We start from the raw sequence: 27,750 nt of genomic DNA, 5'->3' as shown, positions 1-27,750 counted from the left end.
GACACTGCATTTGACACAGCAATAATGCGAAGTCACTCATGCCCACTGTTGTAGCAGTCAGATGGTAATTCTGTCTCTATTTTCTCATACGTATGTTTCACTCATTTTTATTAGTATTATTATTTTGGAAACAAAAAGGTGTCAAATGTTAAAGAAGAGTCAAGTAAATGTATGAATTTATTATCTTTTACAAACGAACAAGGACACTATGTACAACATGACATCGACAGAAACAAATAAAAACAAAATATTCACCTTTGTTTTGTACAAAACCTGAAAAATCATTTAAAAAAATGTAAAAATGCAGATATTCTAAATACAATACAAAATGTACATTTTAAATATCAGAATTACATTTTTTTTATTTTAAAATGTTTTCTTTAAAAACAATTAATACAAAATCCTACTTTGCAAATCATTCCAGTACAGAAAAAGACCATATTTTCAAATGATTATCTGCAAAATAAGTGGACAACAAAATATAATTTAAAAATATACATATACAAAACATGAAATTCAACGTGAGAGAGACGACTGTTCACCAGCAAAGAGGTACAGTTCACCAACACTGCAGTAAAAACATTCACAGTGCTTGACAAAAATGAGTGCACATTTACATCACCTTTGTTTGCATATTGAAACCTTTGCAGCAAATACGCTAATAAATATATAACAATGTTCTTCTTGATGATAATGATGATGATTAAAAGATGTGACACTGTGATAAGATTTAACAGTCAATGAAAGATTACAATAACAATATACTATTGTTGTACAAAACATGGTGTGACAATTATTTGTCTTTTATTTACGTATGTATCATTGGAGAATTGGAACTCTAGACCATAATTTCAGATCAATGCATACTAATTGAAGTTTATAACAAATGTTGTTTTTGACAACCTATATTGCCATTCATGTTTTATATCATCATAAACAATGTTTCCCAAAAGGCACGACCTTGCATTAAATACGAACATCCTAAATTAAGATGGACAGGATCTGATTTCATTCACTGTAAATTTGTGTTATGTACAACAATGAAACCGTAGAGGCCAATGAAGAAATTCACAGGTAAGGGTGTGAGCTTTGATTTAAAATGATAAATGCATTTCATAAATAACAGACAAACCACTGGACGTATCTGTGTATTCTGCTTTAGGGATTGCGCGATACCTCGTGAAGATTCTTAGCTCGGCTAACGAGAGCTCAAAAGCCCTGTAAATAAACATTTGACTTGATGCTTTTTCTATGTAAATAAGGGGACAATGAGTTTGAGGACGAATCTTAAAAGAGGACAGACCCAAAGTAAAAGGGTTCACATCACTGTAACTGTAAACCATCAAACTGTACTGTACTCTGTCAAAATACACTTGCTGTTAGAAACTCCATAGATAACTGTAACAATGACATCCATGTAGCTGATTCAATACTGATCACCTATGACCTACTATGGGTAAGGTTACACTGAAAATATATTCACTGGAATGCACTGACAGGTACTCACAGATAGAGGGCAGGGTAAGCCCACAGCTGCTTACTTGAGTAAACAAATAAACTGTTACTATAAAAATGCATGTCATTTAAAGCTTCTGCATCACTGATCTCTTACACCTCTTAACTGTTTTAAATACCATTTAAGGAAATGCCAATCTAGAGACATAACACAAAAACAGAGACCACCTACTCTGCTTGTTCCAGGCTAGTGTCCTGCCTTCTTTAGCACTTATCAGTGGGAAGGAGAAGTTAAAACACTCTTTAAAATAATCTGCTGGGTCTCCGTACTATGAAATACCTCTACTTTAAGTACAGTAAAAACTGTACTTAAAAATATTGCTGATCTGTGAATAGGACAATTGAACAATGAGTAGTGGAGATGATGTTGTGGAGATGATGTGGAGATGATGTTGTGGAGATGATGTTATGAAGATAATGTCGTGAAGATGATGTTGTGAAGATTTTGTGCACAGGGCAGGTCCATGAGATTGAGTCAGTGCCATCAATTATACTGAATATACCAGATGAGTGAGATTTTAGATTTTCAAAATAAGAAGCGAAAAGAGACAATAGGTGAGAACACGTACTACACAAACCATTTTTTACGAACAAATGACTAGACCCCGTTATGGCTTTTTACTCATTTAAAGCTCTCCTGTAAATGGTTGTTACCAACCATCCAGGCACAATGACTGGAAAATGCAGTGAAGAGTGGGCAGTATTATCAAAGACTGTGCAGCTTGGACTGAAAATACCACACAGAGACCACAGTGGAGATACCAATGTAAAGTCATATTCTTCATGTTCCATTTGGAGAGGAGGTCTTCCAGTTTTTCACTGTCCATGAACACTTCCTATATTTTTTGTAAAAGTTTTCCATTGACCTGTTTGGTGTTTCCTTTAGCTTTATCCCAAAAATGCTACTAGAACCTCAGTTGACTTCATTTTCTGCAGAATATACAGAACTTCCCTTTGTATTGCTGTCAAAAAATACCATTTAAGCAGTGCTAGAAGTCCATCCTGCGTTTTAGTTTTCGCATCCCCCATATCTTCTGACTCAAAGTTCATTGACAGCAGAGGCGAAAGAACAGAACCTTTAAGTAAAATGATCTTGCTTAAAAAAACCAGGGAAGACCGGTCTCTCAGACTCCAGGCTTGCTGTGGGCCTCAAGAGAACCAATCAGGAAGTGTGTCAGTTTGTCTTCACAATCAATGGTGAAGAGGATGTTTGGTCTAGCTTAAACCTTTAAGACAACCATTATTAAACACAGGACCACCTGAAGTCTCGGAAAACTATGAATTCAATGTCATGTTACCCGTTATAAGACATAAAAAAATCTGGGCTTATTCAGACTGAGCCTGTATACAGACAATTCAAAATCTGGCCTTTCCCTGACGGGTTCTGACACACAATTAGCAGAACAAGTACTGCAAAAAGAACATCTTGCATTATGTGTGAGTCTGCTCCTTTCATTGAAGATATTTTTGGTCTGACACAGTGTTATTAGGAGAATGTAAGTCACTTGAGGCTTTGAAGTAAAATAAGAGCACATATAGTGAGAAGGGAGTGAACAAGCTGAGGTGAAAGAACTAACCAACAGCCCAATGGATGTACAACTGACATAGGCCAGTTGGATAGGAGAAACCTGCACTGGGAAGCTATTCCTGCTACACTAGGAGGACAAGTGAGCAGCTGGTGACAGAGCGGAGAGGAAGGGAGGAAAAGGGGAGGGCAGACAGATGGAATGTGGCAAATGTCAGAGCAACGCTGTGTTCGAGTCAGGGTCGGAGTCAGGGTCAGGGATCAGGTGAGGGCCGTGCGAGAAGGAAGACTCCTGAGCGCGGCGGTACTCCTGGTATTCCAGGCGAAGGGCATTGAAGCGGGCCTCAGTGAGAGAGTGGCCATACGGGCCCCGTGGAGGGGGAGGCATAGGCGGGCCAGGCCGGGCAAAAGGGTCTAAGTGGGGCAAGGCTGGCATGTCTGGAGGGTGAAGGCATGGAAGCAGGTAACAAAGGGGGAGGGGAAGAAGGGAGGGAGACAGGAACAGTATTAAAACAACCGGAGAGAGACAAATGTACAGACCATGTGGCAACAGCAAAATGAACATTCAGGCAGACTATGACCACAGCGTCGTCACTTTACCTTTGCTTTGGAGCTCCCTGAAGCTGACAGCGGAGTGAGGTTGACCTCTCAATCGCTCCCCCCTGACCCCTCCCTGCCCCCCATAGCTGTGGGTGGCGCTTGCTGCCCCTAGGGTGTTGGAATCCACTCGGAAATCCACTTCATCCCATTCATAGCTCTCGTCTACCGATGTGTTTCCCCTTGTGGCAGATGTATAAAGGCATTTACTGTGGACATTCTTATTAAATTCAGGTAAGTAATCAAACATTCCTACAAATGTTCCGTATTACCCTTCAAATAAATGCAAGCTGTCCTTAAACAGATTGACTTTCTATACTAATATCCAAGGGGAACCCTGCCAATGGTTAAAATTACTTCTTGTAAATCCCCCAGGCATTATTACGGTATTGCTTGTAAAAGCAGAACCTCACCTTTTGGTTGGCCTACTTTTGAGCATGTCTGCCATGAAACTGTGCCTCTTAGTCTCCTCTGTTGTTTCTGGGGAGCTGGCGAGGGTGGGGGTGAGGGACAGGGACTGACGGAGCAGGGCTTGGGTGTAACAGGGCCCCATGCTGCCCCTCCCACTGCTCTGACTGGCATAGCTGGCCCTCCCCTCTTTCCCATCTCTGCACTCCCTAACGTCCAACTCAGCCTCCCTCCCCATGTACCATTCTGACTCCCGGTGGGCAAATGGGGCGGTGTAGGGTGAAGGCCAGCTGTAGCCCCGGGGCAGGAAGGCTCTGTGGAGTCCTTGTTTTGAGTCAGGTGGTCGCAGATAGTCCCTTCTCACCGCAGGCCGGGGTGGCATCTGGTGGGCCGGGTATTCATGAAGAGCCGTCCTGTGCTGCACAGACCTCAGGGCATCGTGATGAGTGACGGGCCAACGTGATGCATCGGGAAGGGCGGTGGCCTGTCGCCGCGGATCGAGGTAATGTGCTCTGCCGGAGGCTAGTGGGTATGGCTGACTCTGTGGGTCCTTAGCTAAAGGTACAACAGCCAGCTGAGATGGAGATGTTAGAGACATCTTTGCCAGAGGAGAGCTCTTGAGGTCAGGGCGGCTTTGAGGTCGGAATGGGACAGATTCTTGGTGAAACTGGCTTTGTCTGGAGGAGGAGGAATGTGCATAACTGCGTCCCAAGCTTAAAGACTTGATTTTAACATCTGGGTGCAGGAATTCATCCTGGTAATGTTTTTCGTAGCTGTAATTCTGAGGGATCTCTGAATGTTCCCATCTTTGCGATCCTAAGCTGGTGGATTTTTTTAGCTGAGGACAGTGCACCCTTGCCGTATAGCTCGATCTGCTTGGGCCCATGCTCAATGACTTCTTCATGAAATGTACTGGGGGTGGATACCTCCTAGCTGCCACATTATTAGCACTGTAGTCCTGAGTCTCACATCTCTGGGTTTGGGGTAGCACAGGTTCCTGTCTCTTCGTAAGTGGATCCGGGGCGTTAGACACCGCATCCGTGGCAGTGATCGCCAAAGCTGATTTGGTAGCTTTCTGCACCTCCAACGTTGACTTTATTTCTGTAAGATGTGTCTGTGACCTTTCACAATAAACCTGCTCACCTTGTTCTTGTAAACTAGCTAGCTGCCTGGGGCTTTTGTCTGGCATCATCTCTTTCACTGTAGAGTCCTCAAGTTTCAGAACTGAAAATCTTCTATCCTCCTGGCCTGAACCTTGAACTGTAGTTTCAAGGAAGTTGTTCTCTAAAATGACAGTGCATTGTTTACTTACTTCTCTATCAGAGTCATGAACTTCCCAGTGCTTCAGAACTACGTCCGGTTCCTCTCGCAAAAGATTACCAGACCTCTGCTCTGAGCTTGCTGAAGTGCTATTTTCATCAACAGGGTCATCTACACTCATCTCAACGAAACCAGGAAGGCTCAGATATTCCAGAATTGCACTTGTCTGATGTAGAGTTTTATATGAATCTGACATTCTAGCTAAAGAGAAACTTGACTGGTCTGTTTCATTTTCTGTAAGAGTTAATGGAGACACACAACTAGGGCTATCACTATAAAGGCATTTATCGCTCTTCCGTGAGCGTGTTCTGACACCCTCCATCTCAGACTCGGGGGACAATGGGGATACACTAGGTTTGTCGCAAGCTTTGTTTTGTCCTGCTTTTTCTCCTGCTCTTTCTCCAGCTTTCCGGAGATCATACGGCAAGGTTGAACTTTCAGAACGTTCTCTGTCACTATCCTTGCTTTCAGCTCTGTCTCCAGTGTTTTTTAGGGTAGAGTTAGAGTTCTCCATATAAGGACCAAAGCTCTTCTGTGGTTCCCTCTCTGTATTGAGGGAGACTGACGCCTGACTTAGTTTCACTTGTTCATGACATGTTGGTGCTGGACATGAGTGTAGGTTCCCTCTATCTGAATTAGTGACTCTTTCATCAGTTTCTTCCAAATTAAACTTTTTGCTGATCATTTTTGTTACGGCTTCTTCTGGCACCAGCCTCCGACAGATGCTCTCCTCCTCTACCTCCGACCTTCTCTCTGGACACCTTGACTTAGAACCCTTTAGGTCTCCAGGAAACATGGGTGAGCCACCTAAGTCAGGGGATAAAAGTGACAATTGGGTGCACTGCGTAGCTGGCGACTGGGAACACTGCAGAACTGTGGAGTTTTCTTCAGCTGCAGGAGAAGCTGACCACTGGGACATCAGAGGAAGCTTTTCTGCAGGACTTTGAACAGGCACCAGGCCAGTGACAGAGCTGACAGGACTGATGTCCCAGTGAATGTACGATGAGGAAGTAGAGGTCCGTACCATGGGGCTGCTGGTGTTCCCAAAATAGCAGCCTTTCCTATTATCAGATAGCCTGCTGCCTCTGTCACTTTTTGGGCGAAGAGTGATATCTTGTAGTTTCCACACAGGTTCCTCTTCAGCTTCCATCTCTGTTTTCTGTGGTTCTTTCATTTTCTCTTGAGCATCCCGGCTGCTTGTGTACCTTTCCAGTTCCTTCTCCATTTCTTTTCTTTCCTGGGCAAGTTTCAGACACTTGTTCAGGCTGTTGCTTTCACGCTTCCAGTCTGTTTTCGACCTCAAGGGCCCAGTGGGAAGGCAGTTGGAAGGGTCATATCTCCTCCTGTCCTGTCTCTGCTCCACATTCCTGGCTTGGTTTCTCAAGGTTTGGAATGGGTTGCCCCGACAGCTGTACTTTTTCAGCGAGTCACAAGCTCTTATTTCGCTGCTGTCAGAGTAGAAGCTGGTTTGGTCCAGCAGTCCTTCTGAGCAGCCCTGCTCATCATCTGAGTAGAAGCAGCCATGTTGGGAAAAATTTTTGCCCATGGCTTTCACACGTCCAGGAGATTGTTGAGACTGTTTGTCTCCTGGGATATCCACAGACAACACCACGGGTCTATCCTCCTTCTCTTCCTTCTCATAAGATGGTAAGTCAGACCTTGGAGAAACCTGTTCAGATGCCTTGGCGCTTCCTGAACCGCTTCCGTCTGCTGTGCATTGTGGGAAGTCTCTTTTTAGGCTTCTTTTAATGTGAGCTGGCGTGGATCCGTCCTCGTAGGGTTGAACAATAAAGCGTCCATCAGGGCCACGGGATATGGACTCCAGGGCGAGAGCTGGCGGGGGCTGGCCCCCAAAGTGACTTTCGAAGAGGGTGTAGCGTGGAGGGGGTGAGGAGCTGGATAAGAGCTGCTGCCGTTGGTCCTGGTATTCGCTGCGACTGCCCTTGTCGAAGGACGAGCGGACCGACTGGGAGGCAGAGGAGCCGGGGAAGAAGGAGAGGGGAGGACAAAGCTTCATCTTTAAGACACTATCTGGGCTGTCAGTAGGCGTGCCAGCTCTGTGAAAGAGAAGACGGAGAGAAAAGAGAGGAGAGAGAAAGCGAGGGGATCACACGAGGTAAGGGAAAGGCAGAAATGGGTTAGATCAGTCAAAGTGCATCAAGAAAGTCACAAAAATCTCTCACCGCACCAAAAATCCTACTAACTGGCCCAGTGCTGGTCAACCCATTAGGCTAACCCTGCTCTCCCCCAAGCTCCAGTAACCCGACACAAGAAGCGTGAAGAGTGCCCGAGACAAAGAGGCACGAAATTTGCCTGGGTGAACCACATGGATAGCACAGAACTGACTCATAATCATGGTTAAGACCTCGTTCAAAGTAAGAGAATGTTAACTTCTTTAGAAAAGCAGACAGAAGGAAGTATATTAAATCTGACCCAGAAGCATGTAAGTTCAATAGTCAGCGGCACAACTTGAGCATGAGCCTATCTTCCTATTTTTGGTTGGATGCCACATCATTAGTTTAGCAAAAGACCTTATTTCCTATTGCTATTGATGCAATGATGGAAGAGCGGGGAAGGGACAATCCTAAGCCCTAACCCTAACCCTAACCGTCTGCCTTCCTGATGTTACGCTCAATAATGGACAAGATGGTTGTGAGGGTTCGTCGACACAGTCCAAGCTGAGAGACACAGGAGAGACAGGGGGACACTTACTCTGGAGGTGGACTCTTCTGCAGGGCAGTGGGGAGATCTGAAAAGGTGGTCGGGGGGCAAAGGTCACACAATGACACAAATTACAAAACGATGCCAGACCAGGATGACATCAACACAGGTCCAACTTAAAGACACTCAAGGATGACAAAGGACAATGACAATGCTTCAAAAAAAAGCTGTCAGGCCCAGTCTGAAGCTGTAACATCCCTGTGTATTATTTTCATATATTATATTCATATAAGTCAGCCAGCTTCTCACTAAGCAAGCTGTGGTATTTATTGTTATACTATTAATTCACAATCTTCCACAGGCACAAGATGTTACATTTCTGTACACAGTAGCATACAATGACTTTCGTGACAAAGCAATTATGGGCCACGATGGAATTTTTTGAGCTTTTCCGTCACATTGAGCGAGTCATGATTCAACAACAACGGACATTAGCTTTCAGCTAAATGCAGTGAGAGGAAATGCAACTGGTGACATCGCTCTGAAAGTTAAGAGCTACAAAGTTCACCGCTGTGCATGTTCCCTTCATGCAGAGCTGTGGAACTCGTTGTTGAAGGATGAACACGTGTAATACTCTTGACTGTGGTAACCTGAGCTAAAAGCTAAAGCTAAAATTATCAGCTCTGAGAATGTAGCAAATTGCTTCAGAACAAGATGCAAGCCCATTGGCTGGCACATAACACTGCCCCGCCCACACCGAAGCTGTTGTCTTTACCATCCCTCCGCCGCCGCCGGCGCTTCTCCCTCCTGTGGTTCATGATGCATGCTGTCACCAGAGACAGAATGATGGCCACAAATAGGAAGCAGACCCCTCCCACCACGCCGGCCAGCATCGGCTCGGGGATGAAATCCAGCAGGCTTGTCTGTGCCGGATATATTTCCATACCTGGAAGGACAACAGAGCTTATCTTCCAGGGATATCTCAGTTTATCTCCGACAACCACAGAGATGTCGAAGATATCACTATCGCACCATAATATCACGGCTCATCCATTGTACTTTCAATCACATCCTATCTTACAGCCCATCTGCATTGACGAGAGCAGGCAGCCATGATATTAGTAATGAAGTGAAGTGCGACCTTCTGTTTTAATGACGATGGCAGTGCGATAGCAGGGGTCTTGGCAGAGAGGTGACCTTACCCACGGTGGAGACATTGACCGACTCGCTGGGCTCGCCCACCACCTCATTTCGGAGCGACAGCAGCCGGAGCTCATAGATGGAGTCCTGAAGGAGATGGAGGAGGCGGAACCGGAAAAAGAACAGAGTAAAACACCATAGTAATGTCTCACGCCAAAATGACTAATGTGCAGATGGAGAGTATGCACAGGGGCGCTGTAATGCAGGGGTTTACCCGGGCTGAAGCCTAGGGACCCCTGACCATGTTAATGCACCTCTGAGTATGAATACATGAAATTATATCTCTGCTAGAATCCGCTGTGAGTTCTCCGGAGAACAGCACAGTCCTAACCTGGGTGCCAAAGGGAACCTAACAGAGGAATTACATTCCAGATGTTACAAAGGTTCTAATCCCTTCAAATGCAACATTTTTGTAGTATCCTTAGGATATCGCCTCCTCTTAGGCTGAGCTGTCCATCCATGCTTCACAGCAGCTTACTAAGCATAGACTCACTGGCAGGGCCACTCAAAGTCATAGCTGTGCCCTTAAATACTTCCACCTAATGGACCCCCCATAACTACCATTATCCATGCTCACACACTCATGCCCCTCCTCGTGTCTGGGCTGCTGAAAGTCTTCCTCTTTCTCCCCCCTTATGGGTGGCCCTAGTCACTGGTAGTGTTGGGTTATAACTGAACAATTGAAGGTCTAAGGTTGCCACCACCGTCAAACTACATTTCCCATAATGCACCAACAAAATGGCTGCTGATCACAAATGAAAACACCTGAACAGGAATGGTAGCTCAGTCTTCAAACAAGCCAAGGAACAGCACAGCAAGCTCTACTCAAGAGTTTACTCCAAAGACACCAATGGTTGGTAAATGTTATTAGGTTATATTAGTTAAAAAGAACTAAAATGCAAAAGCTTTCATTTTGATTTGATTGTCTGTTTGACGTTTGATTGTCTTTATTACATTTGATGTTTAACTGTTCTGTTGTTTGAAGCGAGCATTTAATGAAATTTATTATTTGATTTAACTTAATTCACTAGATTAATGTTATTAATTCATTTGAAATACTTACAATGGTTCATTTGTTTACCTTAATTTAATTAATGTAATCTAAAAAGCTCATGTATTGTTTTAACATCTTACAAAATGACATAGTGAACCTCTGTATCTGTGCTTTGTAGGTTATCAACCTGACGGTTCAAGCATTGGTTGATTAACTTGAAACCAACAAGTCTAAGTTGGTAAATAAAACTCAACGAAAGGTGAATCAAGAGTTGTCCCGGTGTGTCCTTTTGGAGTGGAACTAGAGTGGAACTTAACAGTTGATAACCAACGGAGCAGCCTGGAGTGGAAGATAAAGGGCTTCATACCAGATAAGCTGTGGACGGAAAAAGGAAATAAAGATGGCAGAAGAGGTCTTGGGGAAGACTGTCAAACTACTGAAGCAGGAGAGGACCATTGCAAAGAGCAGCTTCACCAAACTGGCCAACTTCATTTCAAGGGGAGCAAACACTATGCTGAGAGCCGAATTAAAGGAGGAATTTGGAAAACTTTCAGACCGGTTCAGGTCAGTGCTTGATTCTAATGAGGACTACAGGATCGGACTGGAGGCTGACGTCAAGGCGGCGGATAATGAAGCAGAACTTGATAAGCAGCAAGAAACCGACATTAAGACAACCATAAAAGATGCAGAAATTAAAATGGAGGAGGTAAGGGACATTGTACAAACTAACATGTGGGGAAGATACGGAAAGAACGAACTTAGAACATCGATTCTTGAAGCAGAAGAAGCAATTGATGAAGCTGACAGAGTTCAAGTCAGAAGTGACAATCTAGAAGGCTATGAAGTTCACCTCACCTTATTGGAAGAAAAGATAAACGCAGCCATCTCAGCAATGTCTGAGTGGGAGAGATGGATCCCCGAATCATCAAAAGATGAACTGGCTGGGAGACTTAAAGAACTGAGAGCAACCCACAACAGGCTACAATTGAGAAAAGCAGAGTTTGCCATATCAAGGAGGCTGGCTGATCAAGGCACAAGTGGGAAACCTGTCCAACCACCACCACCTGTTGTGAAGATAAAACCAACTACTCTGCCTGTCTTCCAGGGAAGTAAGAGAGAGTTCCACAGGTGGAGAAAGGACTGGGAGAGCCTGCAAAGGCAGGGGGAGCCCACTGGCTCACCTGAAGTTCTGAAGATTCAGCTTCTGGAGAGTGTGAGCGAGACCATTGCAAAAGAATTAAGACTTTCAACCTATACAACAGCAGCTGACATGTTCAGGGTCCTGGACAATAGATACGGCAACAAGTCCACCATTACAGTTGAAATCCTCGAAGAACTAGAGAATATGCCTCCAGTGAAGGGGAACCAGCCGAGGAAAGTCATTGACCTGATTCAATCTGTGGAGAAGGCACTGGCAGATCTGACAGAGCTGGGGAACGTGGGAGCCATGAAAAATCCATTAGTCATCAAGTCCATTGAAAGCAAGTTACCCGACTTCATAAAAAGAGACTGGCTAATGTTCCTGGTCAACCCTGAAAATAATGTCACTGCAGATACTCACTTTGACATGCTCTTGAAATTCCTGAAGAATCAAGAAGAGATACTGGAGAGACTTGAACAACTTAAAATTGTGGACAAGATAGACAAGCCAGAGAAAAGGCATGAAAGAAAGACTGCATCAACCAGAGCTACAAAGAAAGAAGTTGATGAGGGCTGTGGTGTCTGTGGTGATCGTGGACACAGCAAAAAGGTCTTCTTCTGCAAGAAATTTAAAGCTTTGAAACTGTCCGAAAAGAAGTCTGTTCTAAAGAAACTGGGAGCATGCAGCAAATGCTTAGGGTACCATGATGATGACGGATACTGCAGGGAAAATTTTTTATGCAGGAATACAGACTGCAAAACGGGAGGAACTGGTCCAGACCACCATTATTTCCTGTGCCCAAAAACTGAATCCAGAAGAGGAGAAGGGGGTAAAGGTGGAAGAGATGAAAGAAGTAAAGGGAAGTTCACAGAGGAACAGGAGAAGTTCTTGTCACAACTTTCCCCAGAACTAGCAGAGCAATGTCGAAAGGCATTCACTAACAGGTCCTCAGTGACACTCAAAACAGCAGGCCAGTCTGAGCTACTGAAGAAGAATGGGCTGATTGAACTTCCAGTGATCATGATGCTGATGCAGGTGACGGCGAACGCAGGTCAAAAGATTGGTACCCTCATTGACCTAGCATCTGACACCAATTACATAACCCACAAAGCTGCTGAAAGATTGGGCCTGAGGAGTGAAGAGATAACCCTGGTCATACATGGGGTTGGTGGAATGACTATGCGAGTCAATACAAGAAGGTACCTCCTAAAGGTCAGAGTCAAGACTCCAAAAGGGACTGAAAGAGCACATCAACTAGTCTGCTATGGCCTGGATGAAATTGCTAAGGTATATCAAACAATTCAGCCTGAGAAGTTAAAAAGATTCTTCCCAGATGTCCAGCTCGAAGACCTGAAGAGACCAGCCGAAGTTGAGCTTCTCATAAGCCACCGTGAGGGAAGACTTGCACCTCAAAGAGTCAAAGTCATCGGAGACCTTGTTTTGTGGGAAAGCCCATTGGGGAAAACAGTGGGCGGAGCCCATCCTGACTTATTTGAAGAAGTGGAGGTGGCAGCATATGAGTCAAGAACCCATTTCGCTCGCTCCATGCGAACCGCTGCTGTCAGATATCAGGAGATCACAGTTCCAACAACCAAACCAGGCTGGCAACTGCAGGAAGATGCGCTGTCCAAATTTACATCTGCCAGTAACCGTGGGTTCCTTGTGGTGGCACTGGGACAGCATCGGAGCCGCATGCGAACCAAGGTGTGGAGGATGTCGATGTGGAAACTGCTCACCAGGAGGAAGAGACATGACCTTAGCAGAGGAGAGGGAGCTTGAGATCATTAAAGGAGGCCTCACCTACAAGGAAAAGGATGCTCACACACCTACACCACACTGGGATGCAAAGTATCCTTGGACTGAATGTCCTACATCTCTCCCTGAAAACAAAAGGGCAGTCCAGGCTTGCTTCTTAAGGATGGAAAAGCAACTAAGCAAGGAACCAGAATGGAAAGTCGCTTATGCAACCCAAATCCATGAAATGGTCGAAAGAGGTGTAGCCATGAAACTCACCAGTGAAGTCATGGAGAAGTGGACGGGACCAGTGTGGTATGTCAGCCACTTGGTGGCGCCTAACCCTCATTCAGTGACAACACCAGTTCGCATTGTCTGGAACAGTAGCCAGAAATACAAAGGGGTAAGCATGAATGATCTTCTTCTAAAGGGACCAGATGTCCTTAACCCCATCAGAGCCATCCTACTAAGATTTAGAGAAGGCGTGCATGCAGCTCTAGGAGACGTAAAGAAGATGTATAACTCTGTCTGGTTGGAGGAGCGTGAGATGCATCTACACAGATTCCTGTGGAGAGACAGCCCAGAAAAGGAGATCTGTGAATACGCAATCACCAGAGTTAACATCGGTGACAAACCCGCTGGTTGCATTGCACAGTTGGCTATGAGGGAGACTGCGAACCTGCCCAAATTCACTCACTTGGTGGATGAACGAAGAGTTATCGAAGAAGACAGTTATGTGGATGACCTCTTAACCTCCCACAATGACCTGCACAGACTTGACAACATCACAGCAAATGTTGAAGAGATTCTAAAAGCTGGAGGCTTCTTCCTTAAACCATGGGTCCGGTCAGGGCAAAGTGGGAGGAAAGGAGCTGAAGCTGATGTCCTAAGCCAGGAGCAAAGGAAAACCTTAATTCTTCCAAACCAAATGAGGGAAGGGGACAACAAAGCCTTGGGCATTGGCTACCAAGTGGATGAGGACAAGCTCTACATGCTGACCGCTGTGAACTTTTCTAAAAGGAAGAAGAAAATGCGAGTTGGCAAAGATCTTCTCGAAGAGGAGGTGAGAACTGAAACACCTAACCCACTGACTAGAAGAGCTCTCTTAAGCCAAGTTGCTGCACTGTATGACCCAATTGGCCTAGTTGCACCGGTCAAGCAGAAAGGAGCGATTCTTGTTCGTAAAGCATTTCAAGAAGGAGGGGGTGGCAAACTGACCCAAGAAACCTGGGATCAACCTCTCTCAGAAGGCCTCAGAGAAGAAGCTATACAGCTTTTCGAAGAATATGTGCAGCTTGGTCGAGTGAAATTCCACAGGAGCCTCACACCATCTGACTGGAAAGGTAAACCTTGGGGCATCACATTCTCTGATGGAAGTGACAAAACATACGGAGCTGTCATGTACTTAAGATGGGAAACAACTCAAGGCATTGAAGTCCGGTTAGTGGAAGCCAAAGCCAAACTCACACCCCTGGATCAAAAGGGAGATGCTGTGAAGGCAGAAATATGTGGCGCAGTCTTTGCAGCTAGGATCAGGAAGTACGTGGAGAAGCATGCACGATTGAAGATTGAGAGATGGTTCCATCTACTGGACAGTCAAACAATCCTAGGAGCCATTCAGCGAGACAATTATGGATACCAAACCTTCTTCGCAAACAGAGTAGGTGAAATCCAGAAGGCTGGGCCAGTGCAAGACTGGTGGTGGATTCGTGGAGATCTAAATATAGCTGACATTATAACAAGAGGAGGCACTCCTGACGATTTGAAGGAGAGTTCCACATGGCAAAATGGACCAGAGTTCCTGATGTGGCCAGTGGAGGAGTGGCCTATTCATTCAGCTGGAGAAGTTGCAGCCCAGGCCAGGGAGAGTGTAAACAAGCTTCAAACCAAGGCATTTTCAGCTGTACTGACCAGAGCTCAACCCAAAATGAGTCAACAGGATGAAGATCCACTAACCACTCAGGAAAGTCCTTGTCAAGAGGGAAAATCCACTCTGCCAAGAATGAGGCCCACTGGCTGGGTTAGACATCTCGTGAACATAACACGGTTCAGTAGTCTGACCAAACTGAAGAGAGTAATTGCCTGGATCCGTCGAGCTGCCGAGCAGTGGCTGAAGAGGATTTCAAACCCAAAACGGCCAAAGTGGGACGCAACAACACCCAAGCTGGCTGGGTTGACCAGCAAAGAGCTTGAGGATGCATGTGACGACCTCTTACTAGCAGCTCAAGTCGGTGTAACTTTTCCAGAAACAACTCTCAGCAGATTAGCAGTATACAAAGATGTGAACACTGGGCTCCTACTTTGTGGAGGTAGAATCCAGATGTTCAATGAGGAGAAGACTGCCGTGCCAGTTCTGCCATTTGAAGCATGGGTGTCTACTCTGCTGGCACGAGAATCCCATGAAGTTAACCATGAGGGTGTAGCAGCAACCCTTCTCCGGATGAGGAAGACAGCCTGGGTAATAAAAGGCCGGAGAATTGCCAAGAAGATGGTTGACAGTTGTGTGAGCTGCAGGAAGAACAGGGCGAAGCAGTGTCAACAAATAATGGCGCACTTGCCTCCAGAGCGAACAGGCCTAGCTGCTCCTTTCGAATTCACCACCTTGGATCTGTTCGGTCCATATGAAGTGAAAGATGAAGTTAAGAAAAGAACCAGACTCAAGGTATGGGGAATTGTCTTCTGTTGCATGGCCTCCCGTGCCATACACACTGACGTGGTAAGTGACCAGTCATCTGAAGGTTTCCTGCTGGCCTACCAAAGGTTCACGTCACTGAGAGGGCACCCCAGGAAACTTTGGTCAGACCCTGGTACTAACTTTGTTGGAGCCAAACCTGCTCTGGAGAAGCTATATAAATTCTTTGACCAACTGGACAGGTCTCAATTTGAAGACCTATCTGCCAAGCATGGAACGGAATGGTCTTGGAAGATCCACCCCTCAGATTCTCCGCATAGAAATGGTGCAGCAGAGGCGGCTGTCAGAATAGTGAAGCGGGCTCTAAGCAACCTTGGTGGAGATGGTGTTTTCACCTGGGGTGAATTCCAAACCTTTCTCTTCATGGCAGCCAACCTTGCTAACGAAAGACCTATTGACGCCAGGACTCAAAGTAGGGAAGACTGTGTAGAGTACATTACCCCAAATTCTCTGCTTTTAGGGCGTGCAAACCCAAAGGGAGACCCTGGAGACTTCCAGTTCGATGGCTATCCATATAAAAGGCTTAAAAGTATCCAAACAGAAGTCAGCAAGTTCTGGAAGAAGTGGAGCCAATTGGCTGGACCAAACCTGTTTGTACGGAACAAATGGCACACTAAAGAGCGAAATGTTGCTGTTGGAGATGTGGTCTGGTTGGCTGACCAAAATGCTCTGAGAGGACAGTACAGACTGGCCAGAGTTGTCAGCGTCAACACTGACAACAAAGGCATTGTAAGAGATGTGCTTGTGAGGACCTTTCCCAGCTATCCTGTTCCCATCAGAAAGGCAGCTGGAAAGGAGCCGGCCGCAGGATCCAACAGGGTTAAACAAAAAATCCCGGCCACAACCCTTCATAGAGATGTAAGGCGCCTTGTCATTCTGATTCCCATTGAAGAACAAGAGTGACGGACTGGTGTGACCTCATTGGGTTTGAGAAACCATGAGCTCAAGTGGGAGGTGTTGGGTTATAACTGAACAATTGAAGGTCTAAGGTTGCCACCACCGTCAAACTACATTTCCCATAATGCACCAACAAAATGGCTGCTGATCACAAATGAAAACACCTGAACAGGAATGGTAGCTCAGTCTTCAAACAAGCCAAGGAACAGCACAGCAAGCTCTACTCAAGAGTTTACTCCAAAGACACCAATGGTTGGTAAATGTTATTAGGTTATATTAGTTAAAAAGAACTAAAATGCAAAAGCTTTCATTTTGATTTGATTGTCTGTTTGACGTTTGATTGTCTTTATTACATTTGATGTTTAACTGTTCTGTTGTTTGAAGCGAGCATTTAATGAAATTTATTATTTGATTTAACTTAATTCACTAGATTAATGTTATTAATTCATTTGAAATACTTACAATGGTTCATTTGTTTACCTTAATTTAATTAATGTAATCTAAAAAGCTCATGTATTGTTTTAACATCTTACAAAATGACATAGTGAACCTCTGTATCTGTGCTTTGTAGGTTATCAACCTGACGGTTCAAGCATTGGTTGATTAACTTGAAACCAACAAGTCTAAGTTGGTAAATAAAACTCAACGAAAGGTGAATCAAGAGTTGTCCCGGTGTGTCCTTTTGGAGTGGAACTAGAGTGGAACTTAACAGGTAGCCTGAAGCATATTCTGGGCTACCAGTGGGAAGGAGCAACAACGTGGACTGCCTGGGGGTCCCCAAAGACTGGGTTGGGCAACACTGTTTTAGGCAATGGGAGGAACTGGAGGAATCTGGAAAAAAGCCCCCGTGACCACAGGCAGACCATTCCAAACATCAAGCACATGAAGTCGGGGAAGCATTGAAAAGCTATTGCCCAGGAACTATGAGGCACAGTGGCACCTAGTGGGCCACTCACACCAACCTGAGCATAGCACATTTTAAGTATATATTAAGCATATAAAACAAACACATAAACAGTCATTTACCAAAAACCTCAGATTTTACCTTTAATAAACCTTGTACAAGTATCTCACTGCTGTTTCCACTGATGGCCTCATTGAGGATCCCCCACTGGCTCTTCTCTTGCCGTGCCTGCAGCATGAAGCCAGTGATTGGTGGGGACTGAGGTGGGGGCGGGACCCACTGCAGCAAAATTCCTTTTGAGGTCTGATTGACCAGCAGGAAGGATGGCGGGGGCAGTTTTGGTGCTGAAGTCACCACTATGGGTGGATCTGTAGGGGGAACTGGCAGTGAAAGACCCAAGGAGAAAACTAATTAGCAGATGGCTCAGAAGACCAGTGCTACTGGAGCATAAATGGAGCAACAATCGCAGAATCCTGAACACTATCACAGCAGCTCTGATGTGAAAGACCTTCTCCCCCATCGAATAAGCACCAGATCCTCCACCAACTTTCCAACTCAGTCAACGGTGATACTAACCCAAGGTTTTGACCGTAATGATTTCACTGAAGGGTCCTGATCCCAGCTTGTTCTGGGGTAGAATGCTGAACTGATAGCTGGTGTCAGGAAGCAGGCCAGTCACCAAGAAGGATGAGTTGGAAGGAGGCACGGGAAGAGAGGTCCACTCATGCTTACGCCGGGACGCCTGCTTCAGCCTATGCATGGAGAGATGGGGACAGGGAGAGTGAGAAAGAGATGGAGAGAATGAGGGAAGAAGAACAAGGCACGGCTAGACACGACACAGCGCTACCCAGCACTGCTGAACATTTACACTATGGACCGGGACACTGACCACACAGAGAACTTCTGAATGTAGCCTCCATCAAAGCCTGGCTCCCATGACACATTGGCCTCATGCACGCCTGGGATGATAGACACTGAAGACACACCATGGGGGCTTGTGCCTTGGTAAAGAAAGAATATACAAAGGAGGGGAGGAGATGAGGCAAACATAGAGACCAACCTCGAATCCTCATGACTCTAACGTACTAACATGCCTGGGCTTCTTGTAACCTGCAGAAGACCCTGCATTCACCGCTAATCCTCTTAAGCATGTTACTTACGAGGCCTGAACTTGTGACTGAAAGGGCCCTCATGGGGTAAAGGTCCTTAAGGAAGATTATGTCACGTGTAGAATTTACAGTGCTGTGTCGAAGTCTTCTTCCATAAAAAAAAAAACTGCAATGAACACAGTCTGCTAGAAAGAAGCCCCCACCTCACCTAGCACGAGGAGAATAGTGCTGGTTGTCGTGGAGGCCACACGGTTGGTGGCATGGCACTCCCACTCCCCCTGGTGGTTCTTGCTGACAGGATGCAGCACTAGAGAGCCATTTGCCGCTACAGTGTATGGGGAACGTGGAACAGGACCCACCTGGGGAAGAAGAAGGAGGGTATAATTCATTAAAATGACATTTAAAATGGAAATTTTATTTAGAATTAAAAGAATCTAGAGCTATCAAAGGCATTGAGAACACAGTCAAAATATAAAATCAAGCACAAGTAAATTAAGGTAAATAAAATTCAGGTATTATAAACCCATGAAACTCGGTACAGTAGTGACTGCGGTTCACGAACGCTGTGGTCTACGTACAATTTGGTTCACGACCAAAAATTTAGCGTAAGACGCCGAACTGCAAGATTCACACATGGTGGAAGATTTACACACGCTAAATACACGTGAGGATCGGACTGGGTACACGCAAGACACGGGCAAACACACACGCGACAACAGGGAAACGCAACCATTAACAACAACAACAACAACAACAATACAAGGGTTAAAGACTGTTAATGAAGAGCGTGATCTCCCCGGAAAGCAAGGCTCCCTGTCTCTCTCTGCTCCCGCGATGCCTCGGTCCACCCTTCATCACACTATATTGTGTTTTTCTTTAAAGTTTCTGTCATAAAAACCAGAAATGAATTAACAAAAAACATTATTTGGTGGGGCGCAGCACGGTGGGACCCGGGTTCGAGTCTCCGCCTGTGTGTGGAGTTTGCATGTTCTCCCCATGTCGTCGTGGGGTTTCCTCTGGGTACTCTGGTTTCCCCCCACATTCCAAAGGCATGCTGAGGCTAATTGCAGTTACTAAATTGCCCATAGGTGTGATGTATGAGTGAATGGTGTGTGAGTGTGTCCTGTGATGGGCTGGCCCCCCCTTGCACCCATAGCTTACAGGATAGGCTCCAAACCCCTCAAAACTCACAACAAAGCAGTAAGCAATAAGCAGTTTGGAAAATGGATGGATGGCTGGATATTATCTGGTAGGCTTGTGAACAAATTAATTGAATTTCAATGCTTTCTTATGGGAAAAATTGCCTTGGTTCATGTAAAAATTGGTTCACGACCACTTTCCTAGAAGAGATTGTGTTCATGAACCGCAAGCACCACTGTCACAGCTCGCACACGGAAGCAGGAGAGGGGAGTCGTGGATACGGATGAAGGACTTTATTGTGGGTTAACGCACTCAGGAATAACACGTAACGTTAATGAACAGACTGAGGAAACAAACTGAAACGTGGATTAAATACATAGAACTAATGACAGCAACAGAAAACAGCTGATGAACACGGGGAATCCACATGGGGTAGATGAGGGGGCGTGGCCACATGGGAGGATTGGACGAGAGGGGCATGACATCAATATCTTAGGATATATCGTACATTGTTGTGTGTCGCCTGTGTGGATTTGATGAGAACGTACCTTGCTCCAAGTGATGTTAGGAACTGGATCTCCATTAGCCTGACATGGGATGAGCAGGTCCCGACCTACCTCCTGCAGGTACTCAGCACGGGGTGTCACTTTAAATGAGGGCGGGTCCTGTCCACGTAGTTGAGATCAGAAGCAGACAGCAAATGAGACTCATTCTCTGCAGACCAGCATCCAAGAGCGGCTGGAGCAGTCAGGCATACCTGCAGAACCACAGAGGTAGGGTCCGAACGGCCCATTGTCCCATAGCTGTTATAGGCAGTGCAGGTGTAAACGCCCACCGCGTTGTCATTGGCTGTGGCCACAAACACCGAGCCCTCCGAGTTCACCATCCAGCCTGGGTACTAGGTAGAACAGGAATCAAACTCTGTTGGTGACAACAACAAGACACACCAACAAGACATAGCCTAGCCAACAGAAAGTAGTTGTCATTTGGTATACCATGTCAAGGTCTAGGACGTCCCCGTCTTTGGTCCAGTTGACATAGAGCATTGGGGGCTCCGCTCGCACGGGGCAGGAAATGACCCCACCCATCCCTGCGGGCAGGTAGGTCTCCCTAGGCATCCGTACCACCTGGGCAGGGTCTAAAGGGGAAAAAAGGTGGAAGAGTGAATCAAACAGGGATGTTCATACAGTAGGTGCACAAACATAGAATGGGTTTTATGATGACGATTTAACATTTTTGCCATTTATACAAGGTTGAGTACAGGTACATCCCTTCATTTTCACACATGCCATTTAACACTCCAATGAGAGCAATGCTTGGGGCCAAAAATGGAGGGTCAGTAAGTTATACATTTACCACTGGAGCAATATTTGGGGCTAAGGGCTTTGCTATTAACACCCTACAGGGTACAGGTAGACAGCCCAGTCCCACAAAGTCACACACAGTTTGTGTGTGCGAGTGTGTATCCTGTGATGTACCGGTATCCAGTCCAGGGATTCCCCTGTGTCATGCCCTGTAGTAGCTGAGATAAGCTTCAGACTCACCGCAGCCCTGCGCTGGATAAATGGTTAATGGAAGATGGGTGGATGGATGGACCTCTGTTGTAATATATCTGCTTTGCTTTGAGGTCTAATAACAAAGACTGTGAATTTTGAGTCAGTGGATAGACAGAATGTAGCCAGACTGCAAACCACACGCTCACCCATTTACGCGCTGACATGCAGCTACGCATAAACAACCTCACTTACGCTTCACAGTGAGATAGGCCGAGGCGGAGGGCGGAGTCAGGAGCCCATTGCTGGGCACGCAGGTGTAGTTCCCAGCATCTTCTGGGACCAGGTTGGGGATAAGGAGGGATCCATCCACTAGGACCTTCACACGGGACTTCAGCGACCTGAGGACAAAGACCAAACCTCTCAGTACTACAGTACAGAGTCTAATAAAAGCTTTGTCACCCATGAAAGAGAAACAAAGGTGTCAACCAAGCTTATAACATAAACTCACGGCCTGTTTCCACTTTTAAAGCATAGGTGACTCCTGATCCGCATATGGGATCAGAAGCGTGTCACGGAAGACGGCGCGAGCACCGATTACGGTCTCAGCATTGCGCCGGTTCTTCGCCTCCAAGGTCAGCCATCGAGGAGATGGCCAGAAGCCAGCCAAGCAGAGAGGCCCATTTGCAGCCGCATGCTAGAACTCGCCGATACTCACTGCCAGTGATAGACATTCTCTCCCTCCTTGGCCCACACGTATGACAGGTTGGCTGGGTACGCCTCCGCTTGGCACCGCAGCACGGCGTCTTGGGACATGTTACGGATGGTGTCTTCCGGGGGAATGATAATGATGGGAGGGCCTAATTAGGAGCGGGGAGACAGACAGCAAATGTTAGCATTATCATTTGGGCTTTTAGCTGCCATCTGTTATAGATGCTCTGTCACTGGCGCTATATCGCTAAAAACAGTGCATCCGACATTGTTGACCAGTTGGCTAACCTAAGCGGTGATACCAAACGCCGCCTCTAGATGGAGCACTGAGGATTTCTCCAAAACCACAAAAAACTTTGAAATCTTCTAAGAGCACAATGCAAGCACTGTCTCCTACTAATCTCTGTTAGCAGATGGTCCGTTTACTTGTGTGTGAATTAGGATGTTATTTTGCTTTGAAGAAGAGTGTGTCCTTCATGAGGTAATTTCAGTCCCAATTGAATATATTACCTCCACCGGAGACATTAATTTAAGTTCCCTCATGCCTTCTGGATGCAGAAGGTTGGGCTACGTACCTTTTACTAGCAGCTGTGTAGTGTGAGTCAAATTTCCTTCGGAGTTGTAGACGTGACATTTATACATTCCTGACACCTCCCTAGTCACGGGGGCTAACGACAAACTACCATTGAGCATCTGTGAAGCACAAAGGAAAAAAAAAGACAAAAAGACTTATGATAAATTATCAAATAACACAATGCTCATTTAGCTAAATGCAGAAACCATTACTGGCAAAAAAATTGGCTAAAAGGCTAAAGCAATGAAGCCTCATAACACATTTGAAGTCATACTTCTACTATTGTTTTATGTTGCATCACTCTGTAAACAACTGGAGACTGATTAAATTATTTAAATTATGGGAGCTATAAAATAGACAGTAGGGTGTTCACTCCATGATTAGCTTGGTCTTATGAATGTGCTTCCATTACTTGTGTTGAATAATGGATCATCCACTCTGAATTCCCCAACGTCACCCAGTTGACGAATGCACACTCCCACCTCAAGTCCGTATTGTCTTTCAACCGGAGTGCCATCTTTTTCCCAGGTTACAGTTGGCCGAGGGTTGCCATGGGCACTGCACGTGAGCATCAAAGAATCACCTTGCAGGGCCTCCAGGAAAAGGGCCGGAGTTTTGACAAAGACAGGTGGAGCTGTGGTAGGAAAGACAGACTGAGGCTTTAAAAACAGGATGCCGTGGAGAAACATCCAAAAGAACAGCAGTCGAATCATTAAAGCATTTGCATGTCCATGGAACAGTGGCGTTTAACTAAATTTAGCTTTTAACTAGAGCTACCATTTAGCTGAATTTTGCATTTAGATCAAATTAGCATTCAGATAAAATTAGCATTTAGCTACATTTTGCATTTTCGTTCGGAGTGGCACCACAAAAACAGCTCAAAGACTGGCAGAAGGATGGTTAAAGTTACAGGTGACAAGGTGCATGAAGCAGTTTCATTTACCATTTCGTTTCTAGATCTTGGAAATAAAATCCCACTATTCCTTGTGTATTAGTGACATAAAAAAGAATTTATTCCTCACAAAAATAAAATTATATAAAATCAGAAAGAATGAACCAAAACTAAAGTGTGCTTGGATGCTAAATCGTCTGCGAACTAAAGTACCTTCCTTTTATATCTCCCTGAACAAAAACATAAACAATGTAGGGGTTAGTCTAGACTGAAGAAGAGCGGGTGGAGTTACTTGTATTCAAAGTGTAATACTTGCATGGGCTTAACTCCTTACTCTAATTCCATTACAACAAAGCTCAAGCTAACCAGCTGCTCCTGTCCCGCTCAGACCCAGGCAGCTAATGTAAAAGATTCTGATTATTAACCTTAAATTGTTTTGGTTCCCTGCGATGGGCTGGCCCCCATCCTGGGTTGTTTCCCACCTCGTAATCTGGGTGGGACGGCTTTCCACCTGAGACTTGGCAGGTTATGAGGATGTACACCTGAACACAAGTGCCACTTGAAATGTGAGCTAGCATGTGTAAACGATCTTACACCGGTAGCTAAATACAGACTGAGGTGCTGTGGGCCCAGAGCCAGACTGTCTAAAACTGAGCAACAGGACATGAGTATGTGATGTGGGGGTCTGTGAAAGGACAGCACTGTAGTTCCATGTCTTTTAATTTTGTGTCTGTACTGCCCAAGTTCCCGTATAATTGACTTGGAGTTTGTGTACACAGAAGCATGATGTTAGCTTACTGCTCTCGCCCCCAACCATCAACTAGGTAGATGGTCACTCTAGAACTGTGTTTCCCAATCTGGTCCTCGGGGACCCCCAGACAGTCCATGTTTTTGCCCCCCCCCCCCCCCCAAGTTCCTTGCCAGGCAGTCTACATTTTTGTTCTAGAAGAATCCTGCTTAGGCTCCATCACAGACTCTGCACAGGGTCACCTGACTCCATCACATGACTTGCCTGAGACTGACAGCCACGTGGGCCTGTCTCCGAGCACGTCTGCACTCCCCTGGCGCTGTCAGGAGCACTGATAGGAGCACTGACAGCTGTCTGCGGCGGAGCACAGCGGGCATTGACTGTGCCAGCGTGCAAGAGGTGCCAAAACAGAATGGATTATGCAATACCTCCTGATAGGCTGCAACAGGGCTCCCTGTCTAGTTCAGCACAACAAAGGCTCCAGGTATGCCAATCTGGCTATAGGAGATCGAGGAAGGGTGCTTTAGCTGTCCTGTTCCTCTGTTGGGTGTAGTATAGAAACTCTCTTCCCTTCAGTTTTCTGAAAGCGCGAATCACAGAGGATAAAAGGGGGAAAAATCGCTGGTTTAATTTTCACAGGTGCTGCTGCTGTGATTCTGAGTGACATATTATGGCAATGCATAGCCAGCACTTTGTACAAAAAGGCTTACAATTTCAGCCATTCGTACAGCTGTTCATTTTCTGGGGCAATTCTGTACCCAGTAGGCTCTGGGCTCCTTGTGAGCCTGACCAGGATAAACGGTTGGAAAATGGACAGATGGGTGGAATTCAGTACTTGTAATGCTACCTGTTATAAAATCTGAACTGCAGAAGTGAAATATTCTTGCAGTAAATATGTCCATCCATCCACCCGTCTGTCCATCCATCCATCCATCCATACATCTATCCATCCATTTACCCCTATAGTGTTAGCAGGCCCGGGGGGAGTTGGCAGCCAGTTGAACCTGAGAGGTTTCTACTTGGGGAGTTTTTGGTTCCACCAGGGGCATTTCTAGCCATCGAAAATAAATGAGGGGCTTAGTCAAGTTTACCTGCAGCTTCACTTTTTTCTTTGATGCAGGATAATTAGCATTGAGGCTAAAATACTTGGGACTGGGCTTAAAATATTAGGGGCCATAATCCCGAGTGACCGGAACTAAGGACACCCATGGGTTCCTCTCCTCTCCAGTCCTCTTTCTCTCCCTCTGTCCCTCTCTATACTTACTGTATGTGTGACAGCCGTTGAAAACGAGTGACAGGTTCCCTGTATGTCGGCCACATAACCCTGATTCTGATCGCGGTCGCTGTGTTTGCTGAAAGCTCGCCCCAGACGCCCACCTGTGATGGAGAGGAAGTTCCAGGTGCCGTTGCGAAACTCGTCCGTGGCTCGGTCCAGCATCAGGATGCGGCACTCGAACCAGCCCTCGTCCTCCAGACGCAGGTCCTGCACCAGCAGCGAGGCCCCGCGGTTCAAGGCCACCCGGCCTGTGGGGAGGGGGCAGAAAAGGCAGCGCTTAGCAACCCAAACCCGCTAGCTCAGGGAGGGGGGGGGGGTTGTGCTTAGCACTGCTACTTTCAATGTGAAGAGATAAGGGACGGGTGGGGAAAATATGGGACAAATCACATCCTGTATTGGTTCAAAATGGGACATGGCGTTTTATCTCACAGAAAGATGCCCAGATACAGAGTAATTCATTCATTGAATTGTATGTGGATGAATATTGTGAATAAATGGCTAAAGGCCCAAGGACAGCTGGGCCTTTTCTGGGGCTCTAGGCAAATCTTCATGTGAGACTGATGATCATCTTCCGAAAACGCAGGTAATTCCAGGCCCCTAGGCAACTGTCCTTCCTGTGTAAAGTTAGACCCAGCCCTGGCCAGGCCTTGTTAACACAGCGGTGTTAGCAGAGGGCGGTGTTTCTCCGCCGGGGTTGAGAAACATCGGCATCGGGTGTCTCCATCGTAACATAAACGTTCACCTCTGAGATGTCTTTCTTTTTCAAAGCATTGTGTAGATTAGGGGACCCAAACTACCTGTCTGGTAGGAGGCTTTGCAGCATCAGACCAATGACTGCCAGATTCAAGTGCAGTATCGTCTCCCCCAAGCTGCTGTCCAGATCACGAACAGCTTAGCTGTACTGCTGGAATATAACAGTAGTCTGGAATTTATGTGAATGTGTCTGCGAGTTATTCATCGTCAAAAAGTCTATTGTCGGGGTGGCATGGTGGTGCAGTGGTTAGCACTGTTGCCTCACACCTCTGGGACCCGGGTTCAAGTCTCCACCTGGGTCACATGTGTGTGGAGTTTGCATGTTCTCCCTGTGTCATTGCGGGGTTCCCTCTGGGTACTCTGGTTTCCCCCTACAGTGCAGAAATATGCTGAGGCTAATTGGAGTTGCTAAATTGCCCGTAGGTGTGCGTGTGAGAGTGAATGGTGTGTGAGTGTGCCCTGCGATGGGCTGGCCCCCCATTCGGGGTTGTTCCCTGCCTTGTGCCCATTGCTTCCGGGATAGGCTCCGGACCCCCCATGAAGCAGTAGGATAAGAAAATGGATGGATGGATGGATGTTCTTTATACTGGGTGTGGCTGATTAAGTATTTCATTGCACTTGTTGCACATAGCCAATAAAACACACTGAATCCTGAAGTCTGAAGACATGTTGCTGAAATGTTTAATGATTACACATATGAGGCTGTCATGCTGACCTGTTTTCTGCACACTCCCTAGAATTTTCTAGACCCTCTGAAATCAGCAATGTGCCATAAACCACTGTGGACCACATGCAAAGTAAAACAAAAATAAGAATGTAATTAACGAAGAGACTGCACAGTGAAATAGAGGGGAAACACATTCCTGACTTAAGCTATGTTTTGTCTGATTATATATATCAGTAGAGCTCTGTTTACAAGGGATTTGAGTGCACAGTGCCGGAAGGCACTTGGCTCTGAAGATCTGACAGTCCTAATCGAATATGTGGAAAGGCTAGGGCCAAAAACCAAACAGTTATATTCCGCAATTTATACTGTAAAAAATACTTTTAAGTGCAGTTGTATTGGTTCAGGTGTTTCTGGCAAGAGACCAATCAACTCACTTTATTTGCAATTCTGGGCAACAAAGAAAAGCTTCACAGAATCATCAGCAGAATGAGTGATTATACCAGGGTAAGACCAGAAACGGGGACAAAGAAGATGAACCTACAGAGACCGTGGATTCCAGGCTACCTGAATTTTTACCATGTTTACTTCTTGAAGGTGCAATTCCATGGTGTAAGTAGTGTCATTTTGGTACCGTAAAAATATTGGCTCTGTTTTAACGGTGCAACTGTTTATTTTTCGAAAAAGAATTGGTACCGAAGCGGCGCACGAAAGTAAAAATCATGGTGCTTTTAAATGCCACACTACAACCTGTGACTTCATAACCAGTTTGGTCTCACAAGCATGTGAGTCACGTGACCCT

The 27,750-nt window shown here is 45.8% G+C and overlaps 1 protein-coding gene across 3 annotated transcripts in view; it reads right to left on the bottom strand.

The window, feature by feature from the left end:
- Positions 1–159: 159 nt before the first annotated feature.
- igsf9b (immunoglobulin superfamily, member 9b) overlaps positions 160–27,750 on the bottom strand; it is a 45,308-nt gene continuing 17,717 nt past the window's right edge. For all 3 annotated transcript variants that reach the window (XM_048989445.1, XM_048989454.1, XM_048989466.1), the window contains 18 exons: positions 25,633–25,779; positions 23,098–23,249; positions 22,617–22,734; positions 22,049–22,190; positions 21,586–21,731; positions 20,833–20,975; positions 20,595–20,735; positions 20,386–20,502; positions 18,906–19,056; positions 18,478–18,589; positions 18,165–18,340; positions 17,730–17,968; positions 9,229–9,313; positions 8,802–8,972; positions 8,078–8,114; positions 4,051–7,422; positions 3,641–3,819; positions 160–3,478 (listed from right to left, as the gene is read on the bottom strand). In XM_048989445.1, the coding sequence (XP_048845402.1) occupies positions 3,255–3,478; positions 3,641–3,819; positions 4,051–7,422; positions 8,078–8,114; positions 8,802–8,972; positions 9,229–9,313; positions 17,730–17,968; positions 18,165–18,340; positions 18,478–18,589; positions 18,906–19,056; positions 20,386–20,502; positions 20,595–20,735; positions 20,833–20,975; positions 21,586–21,731; positions 22,049–22,190; positions 22,617–22,734; positions 23,098–23,249; positions 25,633–25,779 (5,852 nt within the window). In that variant the 3' untranslated portion in view covers positions 160–3,254. The remainder of the gene's footprint in view (positions 3,479–3,640; positions 3,820–4,050; positions 7,423–8,077; positions 8,115–8,801; positions 8,973–9,228; positions 9,314–17,729; positions 17,969–18,164; positions 18,341–18,477; positions 18,590–18,905; positions 19,057–20,385; positions 20,503–20,594; positions 20,736–20,832; positions 20,976–21,585; positions 21,732–22,048; positions 22,191–22,616; positions 22,735–23,097; positions 23,250–25,632; positions 25,780–27,750) is intronic.

The sequence above is a fragment of the Brienomyrus brachyistius genome, chromosome 2 (assembly GCF_023856365.1).
Source record: "Brienomyrus brachyistius isolate T26 chromosome 2, BBRACH_0.4, whole genome shotgun sequence".
Taxonomy (NCBI): domain Eukaryota; kingdom Metazoa; phylum Chordata; class Actinopteri; order Osteoglossiformes; family Mormyridae; genus Brienomyrus; species Brienomyrus brachyistius.
The sequence above is the reverse complement of the archived record's forward strand: the minus strand, read 5'-3'. Positions and strand labels throughout refer to the sequence as shown.